General features: G+C 40.7%; 3 protein-coding genes across 9 annotated transcripts in view; 2 read left to right on the forward strand and 1 right to left on the reverse strand.

Annotated features, from left to right (window-relative positions):
- Positions 1–26,784, reverse strand: part of dmac2l (distal membrane arm assembly component 2 like) — a 274,066-nt gene that overhangs the window by 164,162 nt on the left and 83,120 nt on the right. The window lies entirely within an intron of this gene.
- On the forward strand, positions 714–8,584 carry srsf5a (serine and arginine rich splicing factor 5a). Of its 3 annotated transcripts, none has more exons than XM_033643043.2 (8): positions 714–873; positions 2,246–2,380; positions 2,467–2,537; positions 3,484–3,609; positions 4,514–4,583; positions 6,048–6,121; positions 6,215–6,322; positions 7,361–8,584. In XM_033643043.2, the coding sequence occupies exons 2-8, from the start codon at positions 2,255–2,257 to the stop codon at positions 7,659–7,661; spliced, it is 876 nt and encodes a 291-aa protein (XP_033498934.1). In that variant the 5' UTR covers positions 714–873; positions 2,246–2,254; the 3' UTR covers positions 7,662–8,584. The 3 variants fall into 3 exon arrangements, with proteins under 3 accessions (XP_033498934.1, XP_078031377.1, XP_078031378.1); XM_078175251.1 differs by having other exon boundaries at positions 3,484–3,608; positions 4,504–4,583; XM_078175252.1 differs by having other exon boundaries at positions 763–885; positions 3,484–3,608; positions 4,504–4,583.
- The window catches only part of pacs2 (phosphofurin acidic cluster sorting protein 2), a 99,470-nt gene continuing 96,316 nt past the window's right edge, over positions 23,631–26,784 (forward strand). For 3 of the 5 annotated variants that reach the window (XM_033643032.2, XM_033643031.2, XM_033643033.2), the window contains exon 1: positions 23,632–24,034. In XM_033643032.2, the coding sequence (XP_033498923.1) occupies positions 23,916–24,034 (119 nt within the window). In that variant the 5' untranslated portion in view covers positions 23,632–23,915. Of the gene's footprint in view, positions 24,035–26,784 lie in introns of all 5 variants that reach the window. The other 2 variants (XM_033643030.2, XM_078175249.1) reach the window with 1 other exon arrangement.

The raw sequence follows: 26,784 nt of genomic DNA on the forward strand, positions 1-26,784 counted from the left end.
TATAGCGATATAATATAATTTTTTAATTGATTTAAATTTATATACTTTATTAATCCCTGAGGTGAAATTCAATTTTTTGTCATATAATATAATTATTGGCTATTTGAAATATTACAATAGTAGGCCATGAGCAGGACTTTTAGTGTTTTATTTATTATTTTAATATTAAATTTTATATGATAAATTATAGTTACATGATATATAAATATATATTTATATTTATAAGCACCAGTATTATTAAGTATTTTTACTTTGATGTGTCAGGTATTGAACTTCACTCTTATTGGACAAGCCACAGAAACAAAAACAAAAAAAAAGCAAACAAAGAAAAACCTTTTCAAAAAAAGGAAGAAAAAAAATTAACATTTTCTAAATTAATAGAACGAGACAGACATATCAACTAATACACTACAATATAATATAATACACTACAATATAATATAATATCATATAATATCATATAATATCGCAATGCAAACTGTGAAGTGGGTTGCCAAATCCGTTCTGAATCCCCCTTTGATGATTGAAGAAATTTAACTGTTAATCTTATTATTTCACGATTAAAAATATTATAATGTAATTTAACTAAAGACGCTGTTGTTTATTTCACTGAGATAAGTCAACACAGTCGGTGTAATACTAACAAAAAGGGCAAAGTCGTCGACTGTACCTGCGTTAAAGATTAACCGCCGTAGTTAACGAGCAACCCCACACACTGGCAACCTGGAGGCAGCAGCATTTCCTGTTCCCTGCTCTTTGGACTCGTGCGCCATTTTAAAGAAGTCGAGCAGAGCAGAGAGACGGCTCAGTCAAAGTGGCAGCTTACCAGTGACGTAAACAACCAAACCAGAGACGCTCAGAGAAAACAAATAGGTGAGAATCAAAGTGAGTCGATGTAGAATATTTGTATTAATTGGATGTTGTTGTATTTGAGCTAATTTTGGTGTTTATGTGTTCAGAGCAGTTGATAATGTATTTGTAGCTAACGGTTGGTTGCTAGCTCGCCTTAGCTAACTGAAGTCGACCTCGAGGCGAGCTAACAACCGTTATGGACTAACCGAGCAAGAGGCGAAATTATTTTTAAGCAATGTAGAGATGCGTACGTTAGCTTAATATTGGACAGCTGAAACAGGATTGTATTTGTTAGTTTTTATCTAACTAACTTAGTATTTCTTCATTTCATCGACACACGAATTTAAGGCGTTAACGTTAACTCGGAGAAATTTTAGACGGTAACATGGCAACAGTATCTCGGTGTGTCCTCGTAGTAAGAGCTAGCTTTATGTTGCTGTAACGTTAGCAGGCTGCAGTTGGGCCTATCATGTGACGACCGAGAGTCCTCACTCTGTACGGATTGTTTGTTGGCTAAGGGTAGATGTATTAAAAATATTTTCGTTAGACAGTTGACTAATTTAACATTACTTGAATCCGCTTTATGGAGGCACAGAATTAACTTAATAAGCATCTCGAGCCCGTGGTGTGAGTTTATGGTGCTACTCAATCATGTTGTGTCATACTGAGATGTGCTTTCAACATTTCGCCCACCTTATTAATATAAATTACTACTTAGAGTCTAAGTCAGTTCACCTCAAATAAAAGTTCAATCTCCTAAACTAACACCTCTCCAACGCAGGTCCATCAAAATTGAGCATTAGCTAGGGTTGGAAATTAACTTTGTCTATCCATCTGCCACTGTGGCTGCATAATTTAAAAATCTACTAGCCCCTTAATAGATAACCATTGTTTTTTGGGGGGGCTGGTGAGTAAAGCAGATCAAGCAGCCACTTGCATATATTACCAGTACCCTGGCTATAGCCTTTGTGTAGGCATCAATGGGTGAGGTGAAACTGGTTAGACCAGAGCTGGCTTGTCTGATAAGTTTCACTTGAGTCGTTTTCAGTCTGGGTCTAGTTTTATGTGACACTACTTTGACCTTTTTCATGGATTAAAAACAGAGTTTCGTTCTGGATGCAAATTTTGAACCTTCAGCTAAGTTGAATGGTGATGCACAACTTTAAAAGTCATGAACACAACGTCTGCCATCTGGTCTGCAGTTCTCATCAGTAGCAGATCTGTTACTCATCAAGCTTGTAACCTGCACATACTGTAAAGTGTCTATAATTAACTTTGGGCCAAGTGAGGTCAACACGCTGAGCTTGAAGCCTCAAATATTAAGCTATATTTACTCCACTTTTCCTCCTCCTCTGGCTTGATGTTTACCCGTTCTTGTGTTTTCTCATTTCAGCGGATAACAATGAATGGTTGTCGTGTCTTCATCGGCCGTTTGAGCCCGCACGCCAGAGAGAGAGACGTGGAGAAGTTTTTCAAGGGATATGGACGGATTAGGGAAATCAACCTGAAGAATGGATTTGGCTTTGTGGTGAGTATCACTGACCACTTTGTGTGTATGAGTTCTGATCGAGTTTTCCTGTTTATAACTAATCTTTTGTTTTTGTCTCTTCTCAGGAATTTGATGACCACAGAGATGCAGATGACGCTGTGTACGAGTTGAATGGCAAAGAATTGTGCAGTGAAAGGTAAGAATCGAAACTTGCATGGTGTCTTTGTTCTGAGCCTCTTAATCTGGCACGTTCACACAGACTAAATGGTGGATCTGTTGCCAAAAAGAAAGAGGGCAGAATTAAGTTACAATGAGTATATACAAGTATACTACTGTTATTTTGATGCACTATATTCTTTTAGCTGTCAACTAGCTTACAGTATTGTCCATGTTAAATTTAATGTGGAGTATATGAGATGGTGCAGTGATTTTGTTTTTGGCAGCAAATCATCCAGTTTGCCTGTGGAAAAAAGGCTGAATTTGATTTTTCCAAAAAAGAAGAGATAAATCAGTAAGAACAACCCTGTTCAAAGTTTAACTATTGACATTGAATCACTGACCGAATCTGTGGCTACACACAGTATTTGTTTGAGGTAATTTGTCCAGATTTCAACTGCCCATTTCACAGTCAAATCACCAGCCTGTGTGCTGCTGGAGCTTTGGCAGTTGTTATTCACTATCAATGCTTTGCCTCTAGATGACATCACAACAGACTTTCTAGTTTGTTCCTATTAATTATTTGAGTCAGCCCACACAGTATTATTTGAATAACAACCGCACTGTACCACTGAGTGCTTTTACATGGACATGAAAAACCCATTCATGATCAGGTTTTTGGAGTATCTCGTTAATTTGTCTGAGCATTACCATATTCTGTTCATGAGAACCCCAGATGTGCTAGATGGAGTACTCTGAAAGAAACTGTGATGTGTATGGGGAATTGGAATATCCTGGTTTCTCTGTGCTCATGTAAACACTATATCCTGAATATAATCATAGACGGGATAAACCTCATAAATGGGATTTTCATGTCCATGTTATCACACTCTATCATGGACATATTAGTAGACATATTAGAAACATGTAGCTTGTTTTATTTATCTGACTGTATTATCCTAAGAATTTCTCGCTCTTCTTTTCAGGGTCACTATCGAGCATGCACGCTCCAGAAGAGGAAGAGGTGGCGGCCCTGGAGGAATGGGACGTTTCGGTGGTGGCGGCAGCAGTGGCGGTGGCGGCTATCGCCAGTCTCGCAGCAGTGGATCCAGGTACACTTGCTATAACAAACAGATCTAGTTACCTCAAGTGTCCACTAATAAGTTTTGTCAAATTTCCAGCACAGAAAAACCAATATTACAGGTTTCTTATTGCATCATTGTTCCCTGGTGTTTGAATATTTAATTCTCTAAATATTTTCACATATACAGTCATGTGAAATCTTGTGTTTGATACATAACTACCAGGAGAAAACCTTGTTTAAATGTTGCTGTATTATATATCAGTATGGATCACTTACAAATAAATTGTGAAGGGACTGTTTTCTAAGAAATTAGCAGTGCTGTATCTTTTAAAATATATTTCTGAGTAAATAAAATGATTAAATTTCAAAACATCCTATCGTTTCTTGCCCATATTAGAAGAACACAAGTTATTTTACTTATCATTTGGTTCTGATTAGTCATCATACACTTGATTGTAAAGTGAGGGTGTACAGTGCATCCTCTTTCATTTGATCTGGGTGTGCCAAAGTCAAAGCGCAGTGAACTGTGATGGCAGGGCAAATACACGAATAATAACAATCGATTAGAAAAAAAAAAGAGAGGCTCAGGCTCATTCATGTGGAAGAAAACGCCTGTACAAAAAGATGTTTCCCTCATTTGAGCAGCAATAACAGAGATAAAATCAGACGATTTAATGTGAACCGGTTTTTCCACTTCTGAATCAAATTCAAATATTGACAGAGCTTTTAGGCCGATAGAGGGTAAACACAACGGCAGCAAAGCTGTCTGTGCCATGAGAATAAATCCAGGTGAATTTCACTGCCTGTATTTAATACTGATTGCTTTCCAGAGGGGTCTGGATACATTTACAGCTTCCACGGTAAAACATTTGTCTTCTTTTCACTGACAATGTTGTATTAAAGTCATCTTTTGGTTTGTGTTGATCGGACAGGTATGGCCCTCCAGTACGGACAGACCACAGGCTCATTGTGGAGAACCTCTCTTCACGGATTAGCTGGCAGGTAAGAGATTACTGAGCTTCCTTATGTATCGTACAACACAAGCTTTAGGAAAAAAATGTATTTATCACCCTGTAATGACATATTTTAAAAATGAAGCAGCATTCATTTGATCAGGCTGGGTCAATTTGTCTCTAGTCAGACAACATTAGAAATCAAAAAAATAAAAACATATTAGTCATTTGGCCAATCACACTAGAAAGCCCCCAGAAATTTATTTTTTATTTTATTTTTTAGTTAAACTTAACTTCAATCTACATTTTCTTTTTTTCAAACAGAAGCACATTATAGCTGCTGATTTCTAACCAAAAGCCTTTAACTGTTTTTTAACAGCTGCTCTGATATGGTTTCCTTTATATCAGAGGTGAATGCACATCCTCCATGGAGGTGCCAAGAAGTGTGTAGCGCCCTCTCCTGGTTGTTTTTCTGAATAGTGTCCATTTGGTGCCTCTCCTTACACGCAGTTGCCGCCGGTCTAAAGTCTTGGCTGGGCCCCGTAGCGGGTGAAAGTGGTCTAGCGCAGGATACGGTAGCCTTAGGAGGTCCGTAGCCACAGTCTGGAGGTTCTGTGGGCTGGCACCCCCGACTGCTGTAACCCCCCTCAAATCCACGGTCCCTACACTCTCCCGTTTGGGTCTTTTTCTGTTGCTGATGGAGCTGGGGGGGTGTTGAGTCGGGCGCACACCCCTCCCCCTACTTGCTCTCTGGTGGTTCCTTACTTGTGGAGGCCGGATGCTGAGTCAAGGCCGAGGTCGTTTCTCAAGGGCTTAACACTGCATTGGTTCCCATTTGCTATTTGGACAAGTGGCTCTATGCTAATATCTTCCTGGGTATGGAGCGGTAAGTAGCATAAAACTCATGTGATTGGGTTTGTTCAGGTTGGGTGGTGAAGGGGTGTAGAGTTACAGTCTCAAATGGGAGGGAGCAGTTTTACTCTGTAAACACTTAAAGACTTGTGAGCCAAATAATTTTTAAAGGTCATATGAACAAAACATTGTCCACCTACCAGGGTACTATTCTCATTTACCACCAATAAATACACAGGTTTATCTCACACACTCAAAATTCAACGTTACCTTGCACAAAAGAAAAGCATAAAGTCTGAAACCTGAATTCATTAAAACCTAAACTGATGTGTTACCTGTCAAGTGTCTTACTATGGAGCTGAATTTGTTTATTTGCTGACGCCAATTCATGGAGCCATTTAATGGGGCTTTTAACACTGAGTAAAGGCAACACTCGTCTACACAAAATATTTTTTTCAGTGGCTCTTTTGTTTACATGGCTTCCACTGAAATGAGATCTTATCACAGAGTGACAAACGTCAGCATTAGATAACCCAAGTTTCAGTGTGTGCTGGTTTCTTGCTGCCTGCTCATTTCTCTCCCTCCAGGTCTGAAAAGGCTCTCACTGCCACCTCGTGTTTTGACATTTGTCACTGATCTTAACTTTTATGCTTTGAAACAGGACCTGAAAGACCTGATGAGAAAAGCAGGTGAAGTTACCTTTGTGGACGCTCACAGGCCCAACAAAAATGAAGGGTGAGTAGCACCTCTGTGTGTCAAACTTCTCAACATTCAAACAGTCTTTGTCTCCAGAGTTTGGTCCTAATGAATGTTTCTGCTTTTACACAGAGTGGTTGAGTTTGCATCCCGCAGTGATATGAAGAACGCTATCTCCAAGCTGGATGGGACAGAGCTGAATGGACGCAAGCTGAAGATCTTTGAGGACAGCAGAAGAAGGTGAGTTGGTTTTTACTATTTTTCTATAAGACTCATGCTAAAATGGTGCCACATGTGTTTGCACATTTGTGCCCCCCAATCATAGAAGTAGGGCTGGGGTAATTTGATTTAATCAACATCATTGATTACAGAAGTACGTTGATTTGCAGAGAATGAGCTGCAGCTTAAAACCTCGCCTACAAAGTGAAAATGATATCTCATAGGAGTGCAACCGCAGCACACAGATACTCTAAGTGAAGCATCATGGATCGCTTTGTTAAGATGGAAACAGACAACACCATCCTGTTCTGTATTTATCTCCATCCAGGCATGATAGTCTACCATAGTAATCACATACTGTCTGCACCACCCCTCACATTACTGCATGCATCAGTAAACTGGACACACTCCACGCTTTTTTGGGATTGGCACAGAAATATTTCAAACAGTTTGGGAAATATTCCTAAGATGTTTTTAGTGGGGTCTCTGCCATGTGTCAGATGTAGAATATCTACCATGACCCTCCTTCACATGCCCTGGAGCTTTCAGGTCCTCAAGGCTTTTTAGGCAAAATGTGATCAGTTATTTCTGAAATCTCATATTGACTTAAGGTTTAGGTACTGGGTGATGTCAGCTCCCTCAGCATGACTCATCGTTTGAAGTACTTAAGCCTGTCTGCAAGCACTGCAGCAAAAAACATACTCAAAAACTGGAAATCTGAAAATTCCCCAGCTCTGAAAGATACAATCAGTGGACTTGTATTCTGGAGTACTCCTGATAAAATACTGCAGTCTGTCAGGAAATAAAACAAACTATCTGGTCTTTCTTGAGAATCTCACAACAATTAGAGTGTCAGCTTAGGTTTATTATGTCTGGACAGCATTATTTTTACCTATTTATTGTACATCATATTTCTACCTTTATTAATACCACACAGTTTGAATGATATTGCAAATGTATGGTTGTCATGTTTTAGTTTCTAGCATTGTTACTGGAGACATATTCAAACTGTATAATGCCACAGGATGAATCCTAAAAATGACTTTCCTCTTCCAACAGTCGCAGCAAGAGCCGCTCCCGCAGCTACTCCCGCTCAAGGAGTCGTTCCAGGAGCCGCAACCGTTCCAGGAGCCGCTCCAGGTCCGCGAGCCGCACCCCGGAAAAGAAGACGTCAGGAGGGGGCAGGGCCGCTGACAGATCCCCCTCCAGGTCAAAGTCTCGCTCCAAGTCCCGCTCCAGGTCTCGCTCCCGTTCACCCGCTCCCGCTCAAAACAAACAGTCCCGCTCCCGCTCTCGATCTCGATCCCGCTCTCGTTCCCGCTCACGTTCCCGCTCTGCGTCTGCAGACAGCAAACATTGAGATTGACACACCTGTAGGCCGTCTTATAGACTGTATGGTGGCATGTGATGGTTTTTTCTTTTTCTTTTTTAAATTGAAGGGGAGGAAATCACCTTTTTACATGGCTTCTTTTGAAACAAGATCTTCAGTCATTGGCTTTGATTTGTTTTTTGTTAGTTTGGATGTGCTTCCACAGGAGAATTATTTGTGTTCTTATTACTTCATGATTTCCCTCTTTTAAAATCCCCTTCACAATTTGATGAAACACAGAGTGATGCAAAACATTTTGATCTGTGATGGTTGTCGTCACCACCCTGTGGCCTGTGCCAGCTGTCTGCCATGTCATGATTCCATCCACTCCCCGTGTGCTTCACCTGAGTGTTCACAGCAGTTCAAGATTAGGTGGGAATGATCTTCATTCCCCAAAATGTCGATAGGTATGTTGTTTTGTTTTTTTTGTTTGTAACGCAAGCTCCTGGCATTGCCGTGAAACTGTGATTCTGCTTCTGACGATATGTTGCATTCACTGCCCTGATATGTGAACATAAACATGCAAGCATCTCAGTTGGTGGTTCATTTCAGCTTTCTTGTGTGATAATGTTTGAGTCTGGCATTAATTTAGTTTATCACTGCTGCTGTATCATGACCTCGTCTCGTGTTGATTTATTTTTCATTTTGGTTTTGTATTTTATCAGCAGCCTCAGCCGGTGGGGTGCTCTGTCTCTTAACACGTGTCTGTTTCAGCGGGAAGATATGTCTCAAAATAAGTTTATTAATTTGATACTAATAAAACACTTAATGCATACTATCATTTAATTTTTTTAGTAGTGTCCAGAAAGAACAGTTTTTTTTTTTTTTTTTTAATATATATAATTTGTGAATGTCAGCATAGAGACCCATCGTCTCTGCAGTTTAAATGAATAAAGCTTTCACAAACTGTTGAATCTGTCGGTCAACCTTGAGTCTGTCCTGCAGTGATCACAGCGTACATTTCCACATTACTGATATAGTATACACCAATAAGCCATGACATTTAAACCACTGACAGGAAGTGAACAGCTGTGATTATTTTGTTGCTATGCAATGATGTGTTGAGAAACCTGGAGTCTCATTTATAAAACAATGAGTGGGATCCATTCTAAAAATGTATGTACGGACAAAAGCCAAAAAAAGGCTTCCACCTCATCTGCGTTGCCAATTTCCCATCTCCAAAACGTCCGTAAGCATGAGTCAAAGTTTCTCCCATCTCTCCCATGGCATCTGAAGGACATACCTGTGTCCCAGAGGTCCTGTGTCCATGCCTCTACAGGTCAGAGCCAAGTCTAGTCCACAGTGGAGCCACTGACATGTCGAGGCATGGACACAGGACCTCTGGAGGGCTCCTGTAGTCTCTAGAACTACAGGGCACTGGTGGCAGAGCCATTGAGTTCTGAAGATTGTGAGGTGGGGTACCAGCAAGTCCCATGGATGCTGGTTCAGACCGGGATCTAGGGTCTCATTTATAAACATGGTGTACGCACAAAATTAGGCCTGAAAGAAGCGTACCCACACAAAAAGTTGTGATGAATTAAAACAGATTTGATGGGAGAAACCTTGACCAATGCTTATGAACATTTTTGAGACAGGAAGTTGGCGCTGTAGATGGTGAAGTGGAGACTGATTGAGCTCGTCATCATGTTCCTAAGGCCATTCCTGAGCAGTTTTTGCGGTGTGACATGGATCATTGTCCTGCTTAGGGGCACTGCCATCAGGGAGCGCTGCCACCATGACAGGCGGTACTTGTTCTGTAGTGGTGTTTGGGAGGGTGGTGCATGTCAAGTTGCATCCACATGAATACCAGGGCCCAGGGTTCCCCAGCAGAACACTGCATTGTACCAAGATGACCAATGTTACTTCAGTTCACCTGTCAGTGGATTTTACAATGAGGCTGATGGTTGTATACTGTCACTCTGCTCCAACAGTGCAAATCAAGTGTGTAAAAATCCTAATAGATACATGGTTTTACCTGACAAAGATGGTAAACTTCATCTCTGTATTTATCTTTAGTTGTTTCCATTTCACAAGACACATTAAAATGTCTGTGGTTATAGAATAATTCTGTAATTGTAGGTTGTATTTAAAGTCTGATGAAAGAGTTTAAATATTCTGTGGATGTGACATGACTGAGAGACCGACCACAAATCCAGCACAGTGCACAAAACTCAACTGTTAACCTTAAAACTGACTGGATAAAGATTTATATAGACTATAAAACAGGCGGGGCAGGATATGAAAAAGAAGAGTGAGTTATTGTCCATTGATGTGTTCAGGTGATATACATCTTAATATCCTGCAAAGGTGGATCATCCATATATCTGTATTTTCACTGCTTTACCTTAATGTCAGACAGTGACTTGCGGCAGCAAAATGAAGCCGTTACATCGCTCTATTCAAAGCCAGACTCCATTGAGAAAAACAGTGATTTAACATTGCTGAACACAGGAGCTGCTGGTCTACTACTGCCTCCATCAGTTGGTTGGTTTGTCTTATTGTGTGACTTTGGTGTTTCAGAGGGTTAGTTCAGATTCACCACTGTCTCATAATAACAGAAACTAACTTCCTGATCGAAGCAGTAGCAGACCAGCAGCTCCTGTGTTCATAGAGCCAAAATGACTGTTTTACTCAATGGAGTCTGGTGGCTTCGACAAGAGCATAGACGGGGGACTGAAGCTATTAACGGCTTCCCTGCCAAAGCGGACTGTCTGATGGAAAGGTAGGGCAGTGAAAATACTCTCAATATAGCATACACTTAATTTGATATTGATTTTTATTACTTGGAACTTTTTTCAGTGGCTGAAATACATGTTGCTGCTGATGCGTCCACAGCAGTACACTGCTTAGCTTCCATGTCAGACTCCAGCCTGCTTCTCCAAACTGGGGGCGTGCTGATTGACATCTACTGTACGTAATGTACTGACTGTGGATAAGTACCCCATACAACCCCACTTCAAAAAGTCTGAAATATCCCTTTAAGTACAAATTTAGTGTACCTGAGTGTTTTCATGCCTATTTATATTTCCACTCCACTGCATTTCAGAAGCACATATACAGTTAGGTCCATAATTATTTGGACAATGATACAGTTGTTGTCATTTTGGCTCTGTACACCACCACAATGGGTTTTAAATGAAACAATGAATACCTGCTTAAAGTGCAGACTCTCAGCTTTCATTTAAGGCTTTTTTTTTTTCAAAAATGTAGTATGAACCATGTAGGAATGACAACCATTTCTTCACACAGTCCCCCAACTTTAAGGGCTCATAAGTATTTGGACAAACTAACATAATCATCAATTAAACAGTCAGTTTTAATACTTGGTTGCAAATCCTTTACAGTCAATGACTGCCTGAAGTGTTGGACACATAGGCATCATCAGATGCTGGGTTTCTTCCCTGGTGATGCTCTGCCAGCCCTTTTACTGCAGCCGTCTGCACTTCCTGCTTGTGTTTTGGGTGTTTTGCCCTCAGTTTTGGCTTCAGCAAGAGAAACGCATGCTCAGTTGGATTCAGGTCAGATGATATGACTTGACCATTGCAGAACATTCCACTTCTTTGCCTTAAAAATGTCTTTGGTTGCTTTTGCAATATGCTTCAGGTCAATGTCCAACTGCACTGTGAAGCATCGTCCAATGAGTTTTGAAGCATTTGGTTGAATCTGAGCAGATAATGTAGCCCCAAACACTTCAGCTTTCATCCTGCTGCTCTTGTCAGCGGTCACATCATCAATAAATACAAGAGAACCATGACATAACAGTACCTCCACCATGCTTCACTGATGAGGTGGTGTGCTTTGGATCATGAGCAGTTCCTTCTCTTCTTCCTTCTCTTGTCTTCCCATCATTCTGGTAGTTGATCTTTGTTTTATCTGTCCATAGTATGCTGTTCCACAACTGTACAGGCTTTTTATATGGTTTTTGACAAACTCTAATCTGGCCTTCCATTTTTAAGGCTAACCAATGGTTTGCATCTTGTGATAAACCCTCTGTATTTATTCTAGTGAAGTCTTGTCTTGCTTACAAGAGCAGCAGGATGAAAGCTGAAGTGTTTGGGGCACCATTATCTGCTCAGATTCAACCAAATGCTTCAAAACTCATTGGACGATGCTTCACAGTGCAGATGGACATTGACCTGAAGCATACTGCAAAAGCAACCAAAGACATTTTTAAGGCAAAGAAGTGGAATGTTCTGCAATGGCCAAGTCATATCATCTGACCTGAATCCAACTGAGCATGCGTTTCTCTTGCTGAAGCCAAAACTGAGGGCAAAACACCCAAAACACAAGCAGGAAGTGCAGACGGCTGCAGTAAAGGGCTGGCAGAGCATCACCAGGGAAGAAACCCAGCATCTGATGATGCCTATGTGTCCAACACTTCAGGCAGTCATTGACTGTAAAGGATTTGCAACCAAGTATTAAAACTGACTGTTTAATTGATGATTATGTTAGTTTGTCCAAATACTTATGAGCCCTTAAAGTCGGGGGACTGTGTGAAGAAATGGTTGTAATTCCTACACGGTTCATACTACATTTTTGAAAAAAGCCTTAAATGAAAGCTGAGAGTCTGCACTTTAAGCAGGTATTCATTGTTTCATTTAAAACCCATTGTGGTGGTGTACAGAGCCAAAATGATGACAACTGTATCATTGTCCAAATAATTATGGACCTGACAGTACCTTTTACTCCACTACATGCAGCGGTGGAGTGGTTGATTAGTCGGGAGTACTACAACCCCTGGCAAATATTATGGAATCACCAGTCTTGGAGGATGTTCATTCAGTTGTTTAATTTTGTAGAAAAAAAGCAGATCACAGACATGACACAAAACTAAAGTCATTTCAAATGGCAACTTTCTGGCTTTAAGAAACACTAAAAGAAATCAAGAAAAAAAATTGTGGTAGTCAGTAACAGTTACTTTCTTAGACCAAGCAGAGGGAAAAAATTATGGAATCACCCTGTAAATTTTCTTTCCCAAAACTAACACCTGCATCAGATTAGATCTGCTCGTTAGTCTGCAGTTAAAAAGGAGTGATCACACCTTGGAGAGCTGTTGCACCAAGTGGATTGACATGAATCATGGCTCCAACACGAGAGATGTCAATTGAAACAAAGGAGAGGATTATCAAACTCCTTAAAGAGGGTAAATCATCACGCAATGTTGCAAAAGATGTTGGTTGTTCACAGTCAGCTGTGTCTAAAATCTGGGCCAAGTACAAACAACATGGAAAGGTTGTTAAAGGCAAGCATACTGGTAGACCAAGGAAGACATTAAAGCGTCAAGACAGAAAACTTAAAGCAATATGTCTTGAAAACAGAAAATGCACAGCAAAACAAATGAGGAACAATTGGGAGGAAACTGGAGTCAACGTCTGTGACCGAACTGTAAGAAATCGCCTAAAGGAAATGGGATTTACATAAAGAAAAGCTAAACGAAAGCCATTATTAACACCTAAACAGAAAAAAACAAGGTTACAGTGGGCTAAGGAAAAGCAATCGTGGACTGCGGATGACTGGATGAAAGTCATATTCAGTGATGAATCGCGAATCTGCATTGGGCAAGGTGATGATGCTGGAACTTTTGTTTGGTGCCGTTCCAGTGAGATTTATGAAGACGACTGCCTGAAGAAAACATGCAAATTTCCACAGTCATTGGTGATATTGGGCTGCATGTCAGGTAAAGGCACTGGGGAGATGGCTGTCATTACATCTTCAATAAATGCACAAGTTTACGTTGACATTTTGGACACTTTTCTTATCCCATCAATTGAAAGGATGTTTGGGGATGATGAAATCATTTTTCAAGATGATAATGCATCTTGCCATAGAGCAAAAACTGAAAACATTCCTTGAAGAAAGACACATGAGGTCAATGTCATGGCCTGCAAATAGTCTGGATCTCAATCCAATTGAAAATCTGTGGTGGAAGTTGAAGAAAATGGTCCATGACAAGGCTCCAACCTGCAAAGCTGATCTGGCAACAGCAATCAGAGAAAGTTGGAGCCAGATTGATGAAGAGTACTGTTTGTCACTCATTAAGTCCATGCCTCAGAGACTGCAAGCTGTTATAAAAGCCAGAGGTGGTGCAACAAAGTACTAGTGGTGTGTTGAAGTGTTCTTTTGTTTGTTTGTTTTTCATGATTCCATAATTTTTTCCTCAGAATTGAGTGATTCCATATTTTTTTCCCTCTGCTTGGTCTAAAAAAATAACTGTTACTGACTACCACAATTTTTTTTCTTGATTTCTTTTAGTGTTTCTTAAAGCCAGAAAGTTGCCATTTGAAATGACTTTAGTTTTGTGTCATGTCTGTGATCTGCTTTTTTTTCTACAAAATTAAACAACTGAATGAACGTCCTCCAAGACTGGTGATTCCATAATTTTTGCCAGGGGTTGTACTAAGTAGATGGGTAGGCTACGAGGAGGAAGTGTGTATACTCTCCTTCACATTCCAGGTGGGGATACTGTGAAAGAGGTGGCTACACCACATATACTGTGTATACCCTCCACAACACCACTGACTACATGCAACTGACAGCCTTTGTTACCAGTTACCTTATAGATTAAGATACATGCACACAAAATATATGAAGATTTTATGAAATATGAACTGAACAAGATTGAGCACTTTCACTTGTAATACTTTAGATTACTTGGATTCACACTGGGGATTTTTTTGCACTTTGACTGTAAATAAGGTGCCAGAGTGCATGAAAAAGCATCAAAGTAGAGCTTGTATACACCAAGGGAGGAGCCCCTGGACCCTTGGACAGAGGTTGGGGCTAAAACCCAAATGTCCTCAAATCCCAAAAGCGCCCCTACATACACCTGGGCTGTATTCACAAACGTTCTGAGAGTACTCTCAGAGAACTCCTGGGAGATGTGTGCACATCTCTAATGCGATTAACCAAACATTATCCCTGCATGATCTAATCTGTAGCATTTCATTTACTCACTGTCGTCCAGTGTATATGTCTTCGAACTCTTTGTGTTTCCACCATTTTCTCCTCTTCATTAGAAACTCTTAAACACCTTCAAAGTCCTCCCCTGCTCCCAACAGATTTTCACCTGAGGAGCTCTTTTAAAGTCTAAAATGCTCTGTGAATATCTTTTATCTTTACAAGGACTTAGTCTTAACTTTAAGGGGGAAGTTATATATTGTATTTTATCTGATAATCATTATTAGTGTTTGGTAGTGTACTGGCCTGGCGTCACTTTTGGGCAAAGCAGGTTGAGTGTCCCTGCTTTAGGTACATTTCCCTGAATATACATACTTCTATTTTTACTTAATAAATAACTTTTGCAATGCAGGACTTTTACTCATAGTAGAGAATTTTCATGGTGTGGCATCAACACTTTTACTTAAGCAGAGGATCTGAATACTTCTTCCACCAGTGGAAATAAATCAGTAGGCACACTACCCAGCCAACATCTGTATGTGGGGTGCCAAGTGGGTAGTCAATGGGTTGACAAATGGGCCCCTATATGGGATTGTTCATGAGTTCCATGAGGCCAATTATCAATTGCCCACACACTGCCTTTACCCAAGTGGGACTCACATGGTTATGCTTGGGCTACCTGGGTACAAAGTGGATATCTTATCTTTGGCCCACTTGGGTAAACCTTTCCATGTGGGCAATTGGCACCAATATGGAACCCATGAACAATCCCTTTTAAGGCCCATTTTTCAGCCTGTTGACTACCCACGTGACACCCCACATACAGATGTTGGCTGGGTTTTTATGATATTTGGAGTCGGGATGCACGATATTGGATTTTTTGCCGATATCCGATATGCTGACATGTAGCAACTTCTTTGCCTGATAATCGATAAACTAATTTTAGTGATCATCAAGTCTCTTCTGTAGTGGAATTAACATCATATAATGCATGCTTACTCATCATGATGGCCCACCAGAAATACAATACTTTTAAATGTATATAATATTCATTCATTGTGCAAAATGGGAAAAAGCATGTTGGCCGATTCTGAGTTCATTTTAAAGCCAATATCTGCCGATACAGATGACGTACCGATATTATCACGCATCCCTAATTTTGACTGTAAATTAAACATTAATTTAAATTCCTACGTGACTTAAAGAAACATGTGTGTTACAGAGGAGACGACCACAAACAGTATGAGAGAGGAGAGTCCGCTGATAAAACAGACAAGCTACTTACAGCCAGGCTATCCATGGATTAATATGACAACAGCTTATCCTGCAGCTCATATTAATCCTTAAAGTGACCAAGTCCGCATCACACAGTCCCTGAAAACCTGGATGCTGAATGGCTCCAATAAAGAAGGCATGTCTCTAAACAGGAGAGAATTAATTAAATAAAACTGTGTACTTGAGAAACTTGAGGGTCATTGAGTCCATGTGCTGCAGCCACACTGATCACCACATGGTGGCAGCACCTGCTCATCAGACTGGAGAATAGCCTACATCACTGCGTGTGCATAATGAATAGGATCAGTAGTTATTATAATAAATACTAATTCACTCATTCATAATTGGAAAATTGTGATGTGGTCAGAGGATCATCAGGGGAGAAAATGAAACTCCTACACTTCCTTCTCTGTGATGATTGAACCTTTGACAAGCAGCACAGTGACGTGAAGGTGAGTGTGCAGCAGTGCTCCTGTGCTCCTGTGTGTCTGAACACCCTGCACTGACAGTTATGGGGGAATCGATCGACGACACGGCTCGTGTCCACGGATCCGCCCAAGACCTGCACCGGGTGCACCTGCCAGGGAAGTGGGCAAAATGCAGCTTGGAAAGACCTTCAATGACGTTTTTTTTTTCCATCTTGGGGAAATGTATAGAGGGTGTTTAGTGCCAGAGACAAGAAGACTCAGAGCAGTGACACTGAAGGAGAATTAGTGCCACCATTAGAGAAATACCTGCTCAGTTTCTGGTTAAAAAGAGAAAACCTTGTAATAACAGGATGTTTTTCTGACACATTAAAATGCAGGTCTTATCACTGAATACCACTGTTGTTTTACTGTTTTACTATTTTATATTGTTTTTACTATTTTAACCTGCAAGCATACATCTCAGGTGTGCAGACTCAGGGACTGTTTTGTGCCGTATAATGTTTGTGTTCCTGTATATAGTGATATTTATGCCACATCTTGATCCCCTTGCACAGAGATGTTTGGTAAAATGTCAGTAAAATGGATTGGTTGATTAATATGGTGAAGCTGTGCCCGACCATCATGGTGAAGAGGAAGCTGAGCCAGAAAGGTGAAGCTTTCGATTTATCGGTCCGTCTAACCCTCACCTATAGTCATGAGCTCTGGGTAGTGACCGAAAGCATGAACTCGTGGATACAAGTGGCTGAAATGAGTTTCCTCCGGAGGGTGGCTGGGCTCAGCCTTAGAGACAGGTTGAGGAGCTCAGACATCCAGAGGGAGCTAGGGTAAAAGCAGAAGGGACACACCTGGGACGCCAGGTGTTGCCATTGAGCCCTCTAGAGGTGTTGTTGGCCCCATTAACGAAACACAAATGAAGAAAGGTGCCCACCTGATGACCACAATGAATTCCCCCATTCCCACTCAAGACATGAGACACCAGGCAAGTGCTGACTACTCAGGGATTGTAACAACAGGTCCTATAAGCTCAACAAAATGGCTGTTTTGATAGTTAACATTTCTGAACTCTGGTGTAGGTGAAGAAAGCAAACACTTTGATGTTACAGTTTTGTTTATGTGACTTTCCAACACATTCTCAGTTTGACCTCACCACATATAGACGTTCGGTCATGGACCTTCCATGTCCACATTCAATGTGTAAGGTACCCTGGGTGTGTTGGTTGTTGATGTTGTGGGACACCATGTCAAGTTCTGCCTGTTACATGAATTGTCTTCTTTCAAAATATACTTCTGTTTTCACAGGAAATTTACCATTTACAAACAGTCTCTTTCAAAATAAACGCCCTACATTAGTACAACACTGCGAACTGACGTTTACATAACGACCACGTTTCACATAACGACCACAAGGAGACATTAAATAACAACATCGGTGTTTGTTGGACCCGTCCACCACCCCTACCACCTGCCCTACTCAGACTTTTGCTGTCTTAACTTTCATTCGTGTCCCACCATGTTTCACCATTTTTTTTAACCATTTTTCTGACATTTATAGATCAAACTACTGACTGATTACTTGAGAACATAATCGACAGGTTAACAGACAATGATAGTTATCATTAGTTGCAGCCCTACTCTGCAGTAGTCTGGGGCTGTTTAGTGGCCGTTTTGGTAAGGAATCGGAACCAGGGCGAGAGAGACAGGATCCGGAATTCGATGGATGCGCCTTTTCATCAAAATAAAAGCACCAAGCTAATAAAAATGCGGTGAAACTTTTTAATTTAAAGGATATAATTTACAAGAAAAGCCCCAAACCATTAAGTTAACCTTTTTCTATTATTGTAAATCGATGGTGCACCAAGTTTTACTTTGGTGAGCACTTTTATTTTGGTGAATTTGGTGAATTCCGGATCCGCTCTCTAGACCGGAACCAGAATCCAGACAAAATTCAGAATGGTGACGCGAGGCTACTCTACAGAAACACTGTGGGTGCGTCCCAAGTCTCTTATTTTTATAGTGCTACTGCTAGCTCCTCGCTTGAACCGGAAGTCGTTCGAGGTCCGCCATCTTCTAGGCCTTCCCAAGTCTCTTATTTCTGCAGTGAGGAGCTAGCGCTAGGAGCTAGCAGCAAGCTTTAAGCAGCTACGAGCTAGGATGGTCGAGAGGTTCCTAACAGGAAGTCTTTTTCAGCTTGAGGCCATGACGTATAAATACCCGCCCCCTACACCTGGCTCATTTGAACGAGATGGCGGAGAAACAGCGCAAGTGTACCCGTTACATGCATTCTTCGCAATGAAACGCTGTAATTCACATGCCTACGTGACTACAAAGAGTAACGTTAATAATATTTCGTGCAAGACTGGTGATGGCTTCAGAGAGATCATCAATATGCTTTATAATGACATAAATAGTTCAGTATCATTACCATTTGGCACCTGCAGTAGATTTGAGGTGAGAAGGGGTATCCGTCAAGGTTGCCCTGCCTCTCCTCTACTCTTTATTATGGCGGCGGAGATTTTAGCTATTATGTTAAAAAATAGTGAGGATGTCAAGCAGCTAAATGTTATGAGTTGTCCCTTAGTTGTAAGCCAACTAGCGGACGATACAACTTTATTTCTAAAAAATGCCGCTCAAATACCGAAAGCTCTAAAAATTATTTCCTCCTTCTCAGAAGCTTCTGGTCTTAAATTGAATTTAAATAAATGTGAACTAATGGCGATTCATGACCAACCTCTAACATCTATTGAAGGCATTCCAATCAAAAAAGAAGTCAAATATTTAGGAATTGCAGTGTCTAAGGATTTGAAAGATAGAGAGAGGGCTAACTTTGAGAACATTCTGAAAAAAAGTAAAACAATTTTGAATACATGGTTACAAAGGGACCTATCTATTTTCTGAAGAATTTTGCTTTCAAAAATGGAAGGTCTATCGAGATTGATTTACCCAGCGTACTCTTTGAACGTCCCTGATCATATAATTAAGATTATTAATCAAAACAATTTTAATTTTATTTGGAAAAATAGACATCATTATATTAGGAAGAATGATGTCATTAAATCTTTGGAAGAAGGAGGTTTGAATGCAATTGATTTCGATCCCATGAATGGCTCACTAAAGCTGAAGTGGTTGCAGAGTTTTATCAAACAGTATGAAAATTTTTGGTTTAATCTTCCTACGAAGTTGTTTATGGATTTTGGGGGTGTGGAATTTTTATTGAAGTGTGATTTTGAAATAAGTAAACTGCCAGTCAAACTTTCCAAATTTCACCAACAGGTCCTCCATTATTGGAAATTAATATTCAAACATAATTTCTCCCCCCACAATACTCCAATATGGAATAATAGATATATTTTGATAAAAAAGAAGTCCTTTTACTTCAAAGAATGGTCAGACCAGGGAATCTGGTCTATCCTACATTTATTGGATGACAGAGGCAATATATTGGAATTTACAGAATTCAGGAACAAGTACAACTTAAACTGTACCAGAGAATTATTTAGTGATGTGATTAAAGCAATATCTCAAGCTCTTATAGTTACAATCAAAGGATCAACAATACCTCGAATGTACCCTTTATTCATTCAAGACTGTCTTTTTTCAGCTGATAAATGTAGCAAAAATCAATTTCTAAGATCTTTACTTTCCAAAAGATGTTTCCCATCGCCCTTAAAAAGAAGATCCATATTAGAAAGATACACTACTGCTGCATCCACCGCTAAGAGAATTAGATGTAACTATTTGAAATTTTCTATTCCACCGAAAGCTAAAGAAGTGCACTTTAAGACAATGAATGAGATTTATCCATGTAAAGAACTATTGCGCCTTAGATTTAATGTTGATGTTAATGAATGTACATTCTGTGAAAATAACATTGAAACTCAGGAACACCTTTTCTTCTCATGTAACATCTCTGATAGGTTTTGGAAAGATCTTTATCAGTGGTTCTTGGGAAATAACTTGTCTTTGTCACCCCTAAGTTATGAAAATATTCAATTTGGTCTTGTCTTGGAGGACGCAAAAACTGAGTTTCTATTAAACAATATCATTATACTTGCAAAATACTTTATACATAAATGTAAATTCATGTCTGTCACACCTCATTTTCATGTTCTGTTGAAGGAGCTTGCTAACTTTTTGGACTCTTTGAAAGAAGTTGGATCTAAGAATGCTGAATGCCTTTACAGTGTGTTATCTGCTTTGTCTTTCAATCTGACCCCAGAAAGTGATAATTGAAATTTTTTATTTTATTTTTATTTATTTATTTACTTGTTTTTTACCCTTTAATTTTATGGCTTTCTCTTGTTATTTGGTTATGGTTTCCTAGTTATCTGTTTATGTTACACTCGTTTACGCTCAGTCTAAAACGTAACTGTGCATGTTCACTGCTTATCAGATTTGTTTTAACTAAAAAAGAAAAAAAAATTACAATGACCTCTGAGAAGGAATTTTATTGTTGTATTGAAATATCTGTATATTACTTATTGAAAGGTCATGTAATCTTTGGAATTTAAATAAAGTTAAAAAAAAAAAAATTTCGTGCAAGACTGTCATGTTGTAATTAAGTTTATTTCATTCACAACCCGTTACATTGTTCAGCGGACTGTCGGTGATGTGTGGCTGTTAAATGTGCAGCTGCTCATGTCCAGAACCACACGTGTTTATATAACACCACGCGCACGCACACACACACACACACACATACAGTACAGGCCAAAAGTTTGGACACACCTTCTCATTCAATGCGTTTTCTTTATTTTCATGACTATTTACATTGTAGATTCTCACTGAAGGCATCAAAACTATGAATGAACACATGTGGAGTTATGTACTTAACAAAAAAAGGTGAAATAACTGAAAACATGTTTTATATTCTAGTTTCTTCAAAATAGCCACCCTTTGCTCTGATTACTGCTTTGCACACTCTTGGCATTCTCTCCATGAGCTTCAAGAGGTAGTCACCTGAAATGGTTTCCACTTCACAGGTGTGCCTTATCAGGGTTAATTAGTGGAATTTCTTGCTTTATCAATGGGGTTGGGACCATCAGTTGTGTTGTGCAGAAGTCGGGTTAATACACAGCCGACAGCCCTATTGGACAACTGTTAAAATTCATATTATGGCAAGAACCAATCAGCTAACTAAAGAAAAACAAGTGGCCATCATTACTTTAAGAAATGAAGGTCAGTCAGTCCGGAAAATTGCAAAAACTTTAAATGTGTCCCCAAGTGGAGTCGCAAAAACCATCAAGCACTACAACCAAACTGGCACACATGAGGACCGACCCAGGAAAGGAAGACCAAGAGTCACCTCTGCTTCTGAGGATAAGTTCATCCGAGTCACCAGCCTCAGAAATCGCAAGTTAACAGCAGCTCAGATCAGAGACCAGATGAATGCCACACAGAGTTCTAGCAGCAGACCCATCTCTAGAACAACTGTTAAGAGGAGACTGCGCCAATCAGGCCTTCATGGTCAAATAGCTGCTAGGAAACCACTGCTAAGGAGAGGCAACAAGCAGAAGAGATTTGTTTGGGCCAAGAAACACAAGGAATGGACATTAGACCAGTGGAAATCTGTGCTTTGGTCTGATGAGTCCAAATTTGAGATCTTTGGTTCCAACCGCCGTGTCTTTGTGAGACGCAGAAAAGGTGAACGGATGGATTCCACATGCCTGGTTCCCACTGTGAAGCATGGAGGAGGAGGTGTGATGGTGTGGGGGTGTTTTGCTGGTGACACTGTTGGGGATTTATTCAAAATTGAAGGCACACTGAACCAGCATGGCTACCACAGCATCCTGCAGCGACATGCCATCCCATCCGGTTTGCGTTTAGTTGGACCATCATTTATTTTTCAACAGGACAATGACCCCAAACACACCTCCAGGCTGTGTAAGGGCTATTTGACCAAGAAGGAGAGTGATGGAGTGCTGCGGCAGATGACCTGGCCTCCACAGTCACCGGACCTGAACCCAATCGAGATGGTTTGGGGTGAGCTGGACCGCAGAGTGAAGGCAAAGGGGCCAACAAGTGCTAAACACCTCTGGGAACTCCTTCAAGACTGTTGGAAAACCATTTCAGGTGACTACCTCTTGAAGCTCATGGAGAGAATGCCAAGAGTGTGCAAAGCAGTAATCAAAGCAAAGGGTGGCTATTTTGAAGAAACTAGAATATAAAACATGTTTTCAGTTATTTCACCTTTTTTTGTTAAGTACATAACTCCACATGTGTTCATTCATAGTTTTGATGCCTTCAGTGAGAATCTACAATGTAAATAGTCATGAAAATAAAGAAAACGCATTGAATGAGAAGGTGTGTCCAAACTTTTGGCCTGTACTGTACATACACATTTGCCCATCATTAATTGTCCTGCATGTCATGTGAGTGGAATAATGTTTAATAGCTTGTAGGTGATATTAATTATTAATATTAATATTAATATTAATTAATATTATTACTTTCATGTTGTTGTAAGCTACTGCCGTCTGTCCTGCATCTCTCTCTCTCTCTCTCTCTCTCTCTCTCTCTCTCTCTCATTGTGTCATACGGATTACTGTTAATTTATTATGCTGATCTGTTCTGTACGACATCTGTTGCATGTCTGTCCGTCCTGGAAGAGGGATCCCTCCTCGTGCTCTTCCTGAGGTTTCTACCGTTTTTTCCCCGTTAAAGGGTTTTTTTTTTAGGGGAGTTTTTCCTGATCAGCTGTGAGGGTCCAAAGGACAGAGGGATGTCGTATGCTGTAAAGCCCTGTGAGGCAAATTGTGATTTGTGATATTGGGCTTTATAAATAAAATTGAATTGACTGAGGCAGACTGACAGGTCTGATGTCGTCACTCAGCAGCTGACTTGCTGAATGATGGCGAGTGGATTTAATAATAGTGATAGGCTAATAATAATGATAATAATAATGATAATGATGCTCATCACAGTGACAGTGGCAGGGCTACAGACCGTTCTTTAATTGCCACAAACTTCGGCAAATGACTCAATAACCATGGTAATACATGCAAAAGTGTGTGACCAAAGTCATGACGTTACGGCTTTGATCAGCAAATATAATGTGACTTGGGATGTACGCCAGACGCTGGCTCCGTTATGCAGCAGATCCAGCTGTGCCTCCATCATCAGGAATGGACGTCGCTTCACGTGACGCTACAGTGGAAAGGATGTCTCATGTCTCTTAAACCGACAATGCTCGCTCATCGCTCCTAGCGCTAGCTCCTCACATTTTTTCCTAGGTGGGAGGGGCTAAACAGCTAGCAGTAGCACTAGCAGTAATTTAAGAGACTTGGGACGGACCCTGTGTATGCCGGCTCTTCCTGCCTCCCCTCCTCCCCCCTCTGTGTGGCACTAATCACCCTCCATACACCCGGAGCAGCGTGGTAGGCACAACAAGCTCAGCGGTCGGTCTGTTCACTCCTCTCTGCTCCCACTGCAGTTCCTCCGCGGCACAGGAGCACCTCACCGACCCGCCCGGCTCCACAAGGACGGAGAAATGAGCTGGTCCTGCGCCGCTCACATCGCACTAACGTGAGCGTGTCACGGCTCGATTTTAACGGACACACTCGCACGCGCACACACAGAAGACCCGCACCGGTCTGCTGTTTACAGATCCCCAGCTCGGTGTCGGACAGTCCCACCCGCAGCCCTGACCATGGCGGAGAGAAGTGGCCGGCTGAGTTTCCCCGGGAGCGGGGCGCTCAACAGACCGGTCCCCATGAACCTGTTTGCAACCTGGGAGATAGACGGATCCTCCCCGAACTGCATCCCGAGGTAAGGCGCACACACCCCGCACCGCGCCGCACCGCACCGCCCCGTGCTTTAAACTTTAAAGCGTCTCCAATGCGCCATGCAGCCTGTCATTTGTCAGATTGCTCCCGTTCCAGCTGCACAGCGGCTCAGCACCAGCGGGCTGTGTGATATCATCATGCCAACTGGATGCCCGTGCAGGCCCTGCAGCGGGCTCATGTTTTCATGTAGTGGTAAATAACGTGTTTAAAGTGGTGTCAGGTTGGCAGGCGGCCACCGACACAAACAAGTCATAAACAAATAAGCTGCAGCCTCAGAGCTCTGTTCAATCACACACTGAAGGTGTTTATTCTGCCGTGCTAAAGCTCCCAACATCCACTCAGCTGTCAGCACAGATAACCAGCTTTATGCCAGATCATTGTGCCGGCAGGCTGCACCATGGAGACCACTTGGCTCCACTGAACCCCAGAGACTCACACTGAAACCCTCCCACTGACTCATTATGATGTGCAGCTCTGCTTAGATTGGTATCATTAGATGATCATTATGTAACTTTGACTGAACAATCCCAAACTTCAGCTCCACTTTTGTCCAGATCGTTACCTTCATCAGGGTCACAGAGGTGAAGCTGTTAACATGTCAGCACATGTTGAGTTTCATGGTGGGGCTGCAGCCATGGGTGCATTATGAGACAGCTGGCCCCTGGGCACAGATACACAGAGGGCCCCACCACCTCTCCTACACAGGAGCAGGACACACAGACTTGGTTTGCTGTTTTTTTGTGTCTATTTGTGGTCGTTTCATGTGTCTTTTTTGTTATTTTGTGTTTCCTTGTGATTGTTATGTGTCTGTGTAGTTGTTAAGTGTCTCTTTAAGGCAATTTTGTGTCTTTTTTTGTTGGTTTTGTGTCTAGTTGTGGTTCTTCTGTGTCTCTGTAGTCGTTTTGTGTCTCTTTGGGGTAATTTTGTGTCATTTTTGCTGGTTTTGTGTCTCTTTGTAATCGTTTTGTGTCTCTTTGGGGTAAATTTTTGTCTCCTTTTGGTTGTTATTTGTCTCTTTGCAGTCATTTTGTTTCTGTTTGTTAGTCCTGTGTCTAATTGTGGTTGTTATTTGTCTCTTTGTAGTCATTTTGTGTCTCATTGTGGTCGTTTTGTGTCTCTTTGGGGTAATTTTGTGTCTTTTTTTGTTGGTTTTGTGTCTCTGTGGTTGTTACGTGTCTCTTTGTAGTCATTTTGTGTCTCTTTCAGGTAATTTTGTGTCTTTTTTTGTTGGTTTTGTGTCTCCTTGTAGTTGTTTTGTTTCTCTTTGTGGTCGTTTTCTGTCTCTTTCAGGTAATTTTGTGTCTTTTTTTGTTGGTATTGTGTCTCCTTGTAGTTGTTTTGTTTCTCTTTGTAGTCATTTTGTGTCTCTTTCAGGTAATTTTGTGTCTTTTTTGTTGGTTTTGTGTCTCCTTATGGTTGTTACCTGTCTTTTTGTAGTCATTTTGTGTCTCTTTCAGGTAATTTTGTGTCTTTTTTTGTTGGTTTTGTGTCTCCTTGTGGTTGTTAGATGTCTCTTTGAAGTCGTTTTGTGTCTCTTTGGGGTAATTTTGTCTTTTTTGTTGGTTTTGTGTCTTTTTTGTGGTTGTTTCGTGTTTCTTTGTAGTCCTTTTGTGTCTTTTTGAGATAATTTTGTGTCTTTCTGATGATTGTGTGTCTCCCTGTGGTTGTTATGTGTTTCTTTGTTGTTTTTTTGTTCTTTTGAGGTAATTTTGTGCCTTTTTTTGTTGGTTTTGTGTCTCTTTGTTGTCGTTTTGTGTCTATTTGTGGTTGTTTTCCCTGTTTACGTAGTTATTTTCTGTCTCTTTGCAGTTCCTTTGTATCTCTCTGTGGTCTTTTTGTGTCTCTTTGTGGTCAGTGTGTGTTCATTTGAGTGACATTTTGTGAAGGCCAGTGGGCGCCTGACACTTTGGGCCCTGGACCTGTGCCCAGTAGGCATGTTCAGTAATACATCCATGGCTGCCACCAATGCTTATTTTAATTATTGACTCATCTATTGATTATTTAATAGTAGAAATGTCAGGAAATAATGTAAAAAGTTTCATAGTCATAGTTTCCCAGAGCTCAATGAGACGTCCTCAAATGACTTGTTTTATCAGACCAACACTGTAAAATACTCCAAAAGTTCATTCTCTACCTTCACTATAGGGCTGAAACTAATTATTTTCAAAGTCGACTCATTTGTCAGTGGTGAAATATGTTGACCAGTGTTTCTCAGAGCCCTGAAAGATGTTCTCAAATGTCTTGTTTTGTCCACAATCCCAAAAATATTCAGCGTAATCTCAAGAAACCAGAAAAAAATCACATTGAAGGGTCAGAATCAGAAAATTGTGACTTCTCTGGTTTAAGAATGACTTAAACCAATAAATCAAGCATCGAATTAGTTGATGATTAATTTAATAGTTGACAACTAATTGATCAGTGGATTAATTGTTGCAGCTCTACTTGAAAATAGTACAAATCTGACACACAGTCTGCTTACTTATTCGCTCATTCTGCAGTTCTGCATTCTTCAGCTTGTGAAAACAGTCTGTAAAATATTCTTGTCTAAATAAAATCAAACTTCTGAACTGACCTGAATGTTAAAAAAAGAACAGCTCAGACACGTGGGATGCTGAGCAGACGACTGCAGCCCATATTAATCACTAAAATGATCCCTCATGGTGTCGTCACAGCGCTTCAGAGGCTCATACAGGAACTACAAAACTAATTGAGAACTCAACTGACAGAGAATTA

Source organism: Epinephelus lanceolatus, chromosome 15 (assembly GCF_041903045.1).
Source record: "Epinephelus lanceolatus isolate andai-2023 chromosome 15, ASM4190304v1, whole genome shotgun sequence".
NCBI lineage: Eukaryota > Metazoa > Chordata > Actinopteri > Perciformes > Serranidae > Epinephelus > Epinephelus lanceolatus.

Coding starts and splice junctions, on each gene's coding strand:
- srsf5a (XM_078175251.1), top strand. CDS start 2,255: ATGAATGGTTGTCGTGTCTTCATCGGCCGTTTGAGCCCGCACGCCAGA. Junction 4,584..6,047: donor CTTCACGGATTAGCTGGCAG/GTAAGAGATTAC, acceptor GCTTTGAAACAG/GACCTGAAAGACCTGATGAG. Junction 6,323..7,360: donor TTTGAGGACAGCAGAAGAAG/GTGAGTTGGTTT, acceptor CTCTTCCAACAG/TCGCAGCAAGAGCCGCTCCC.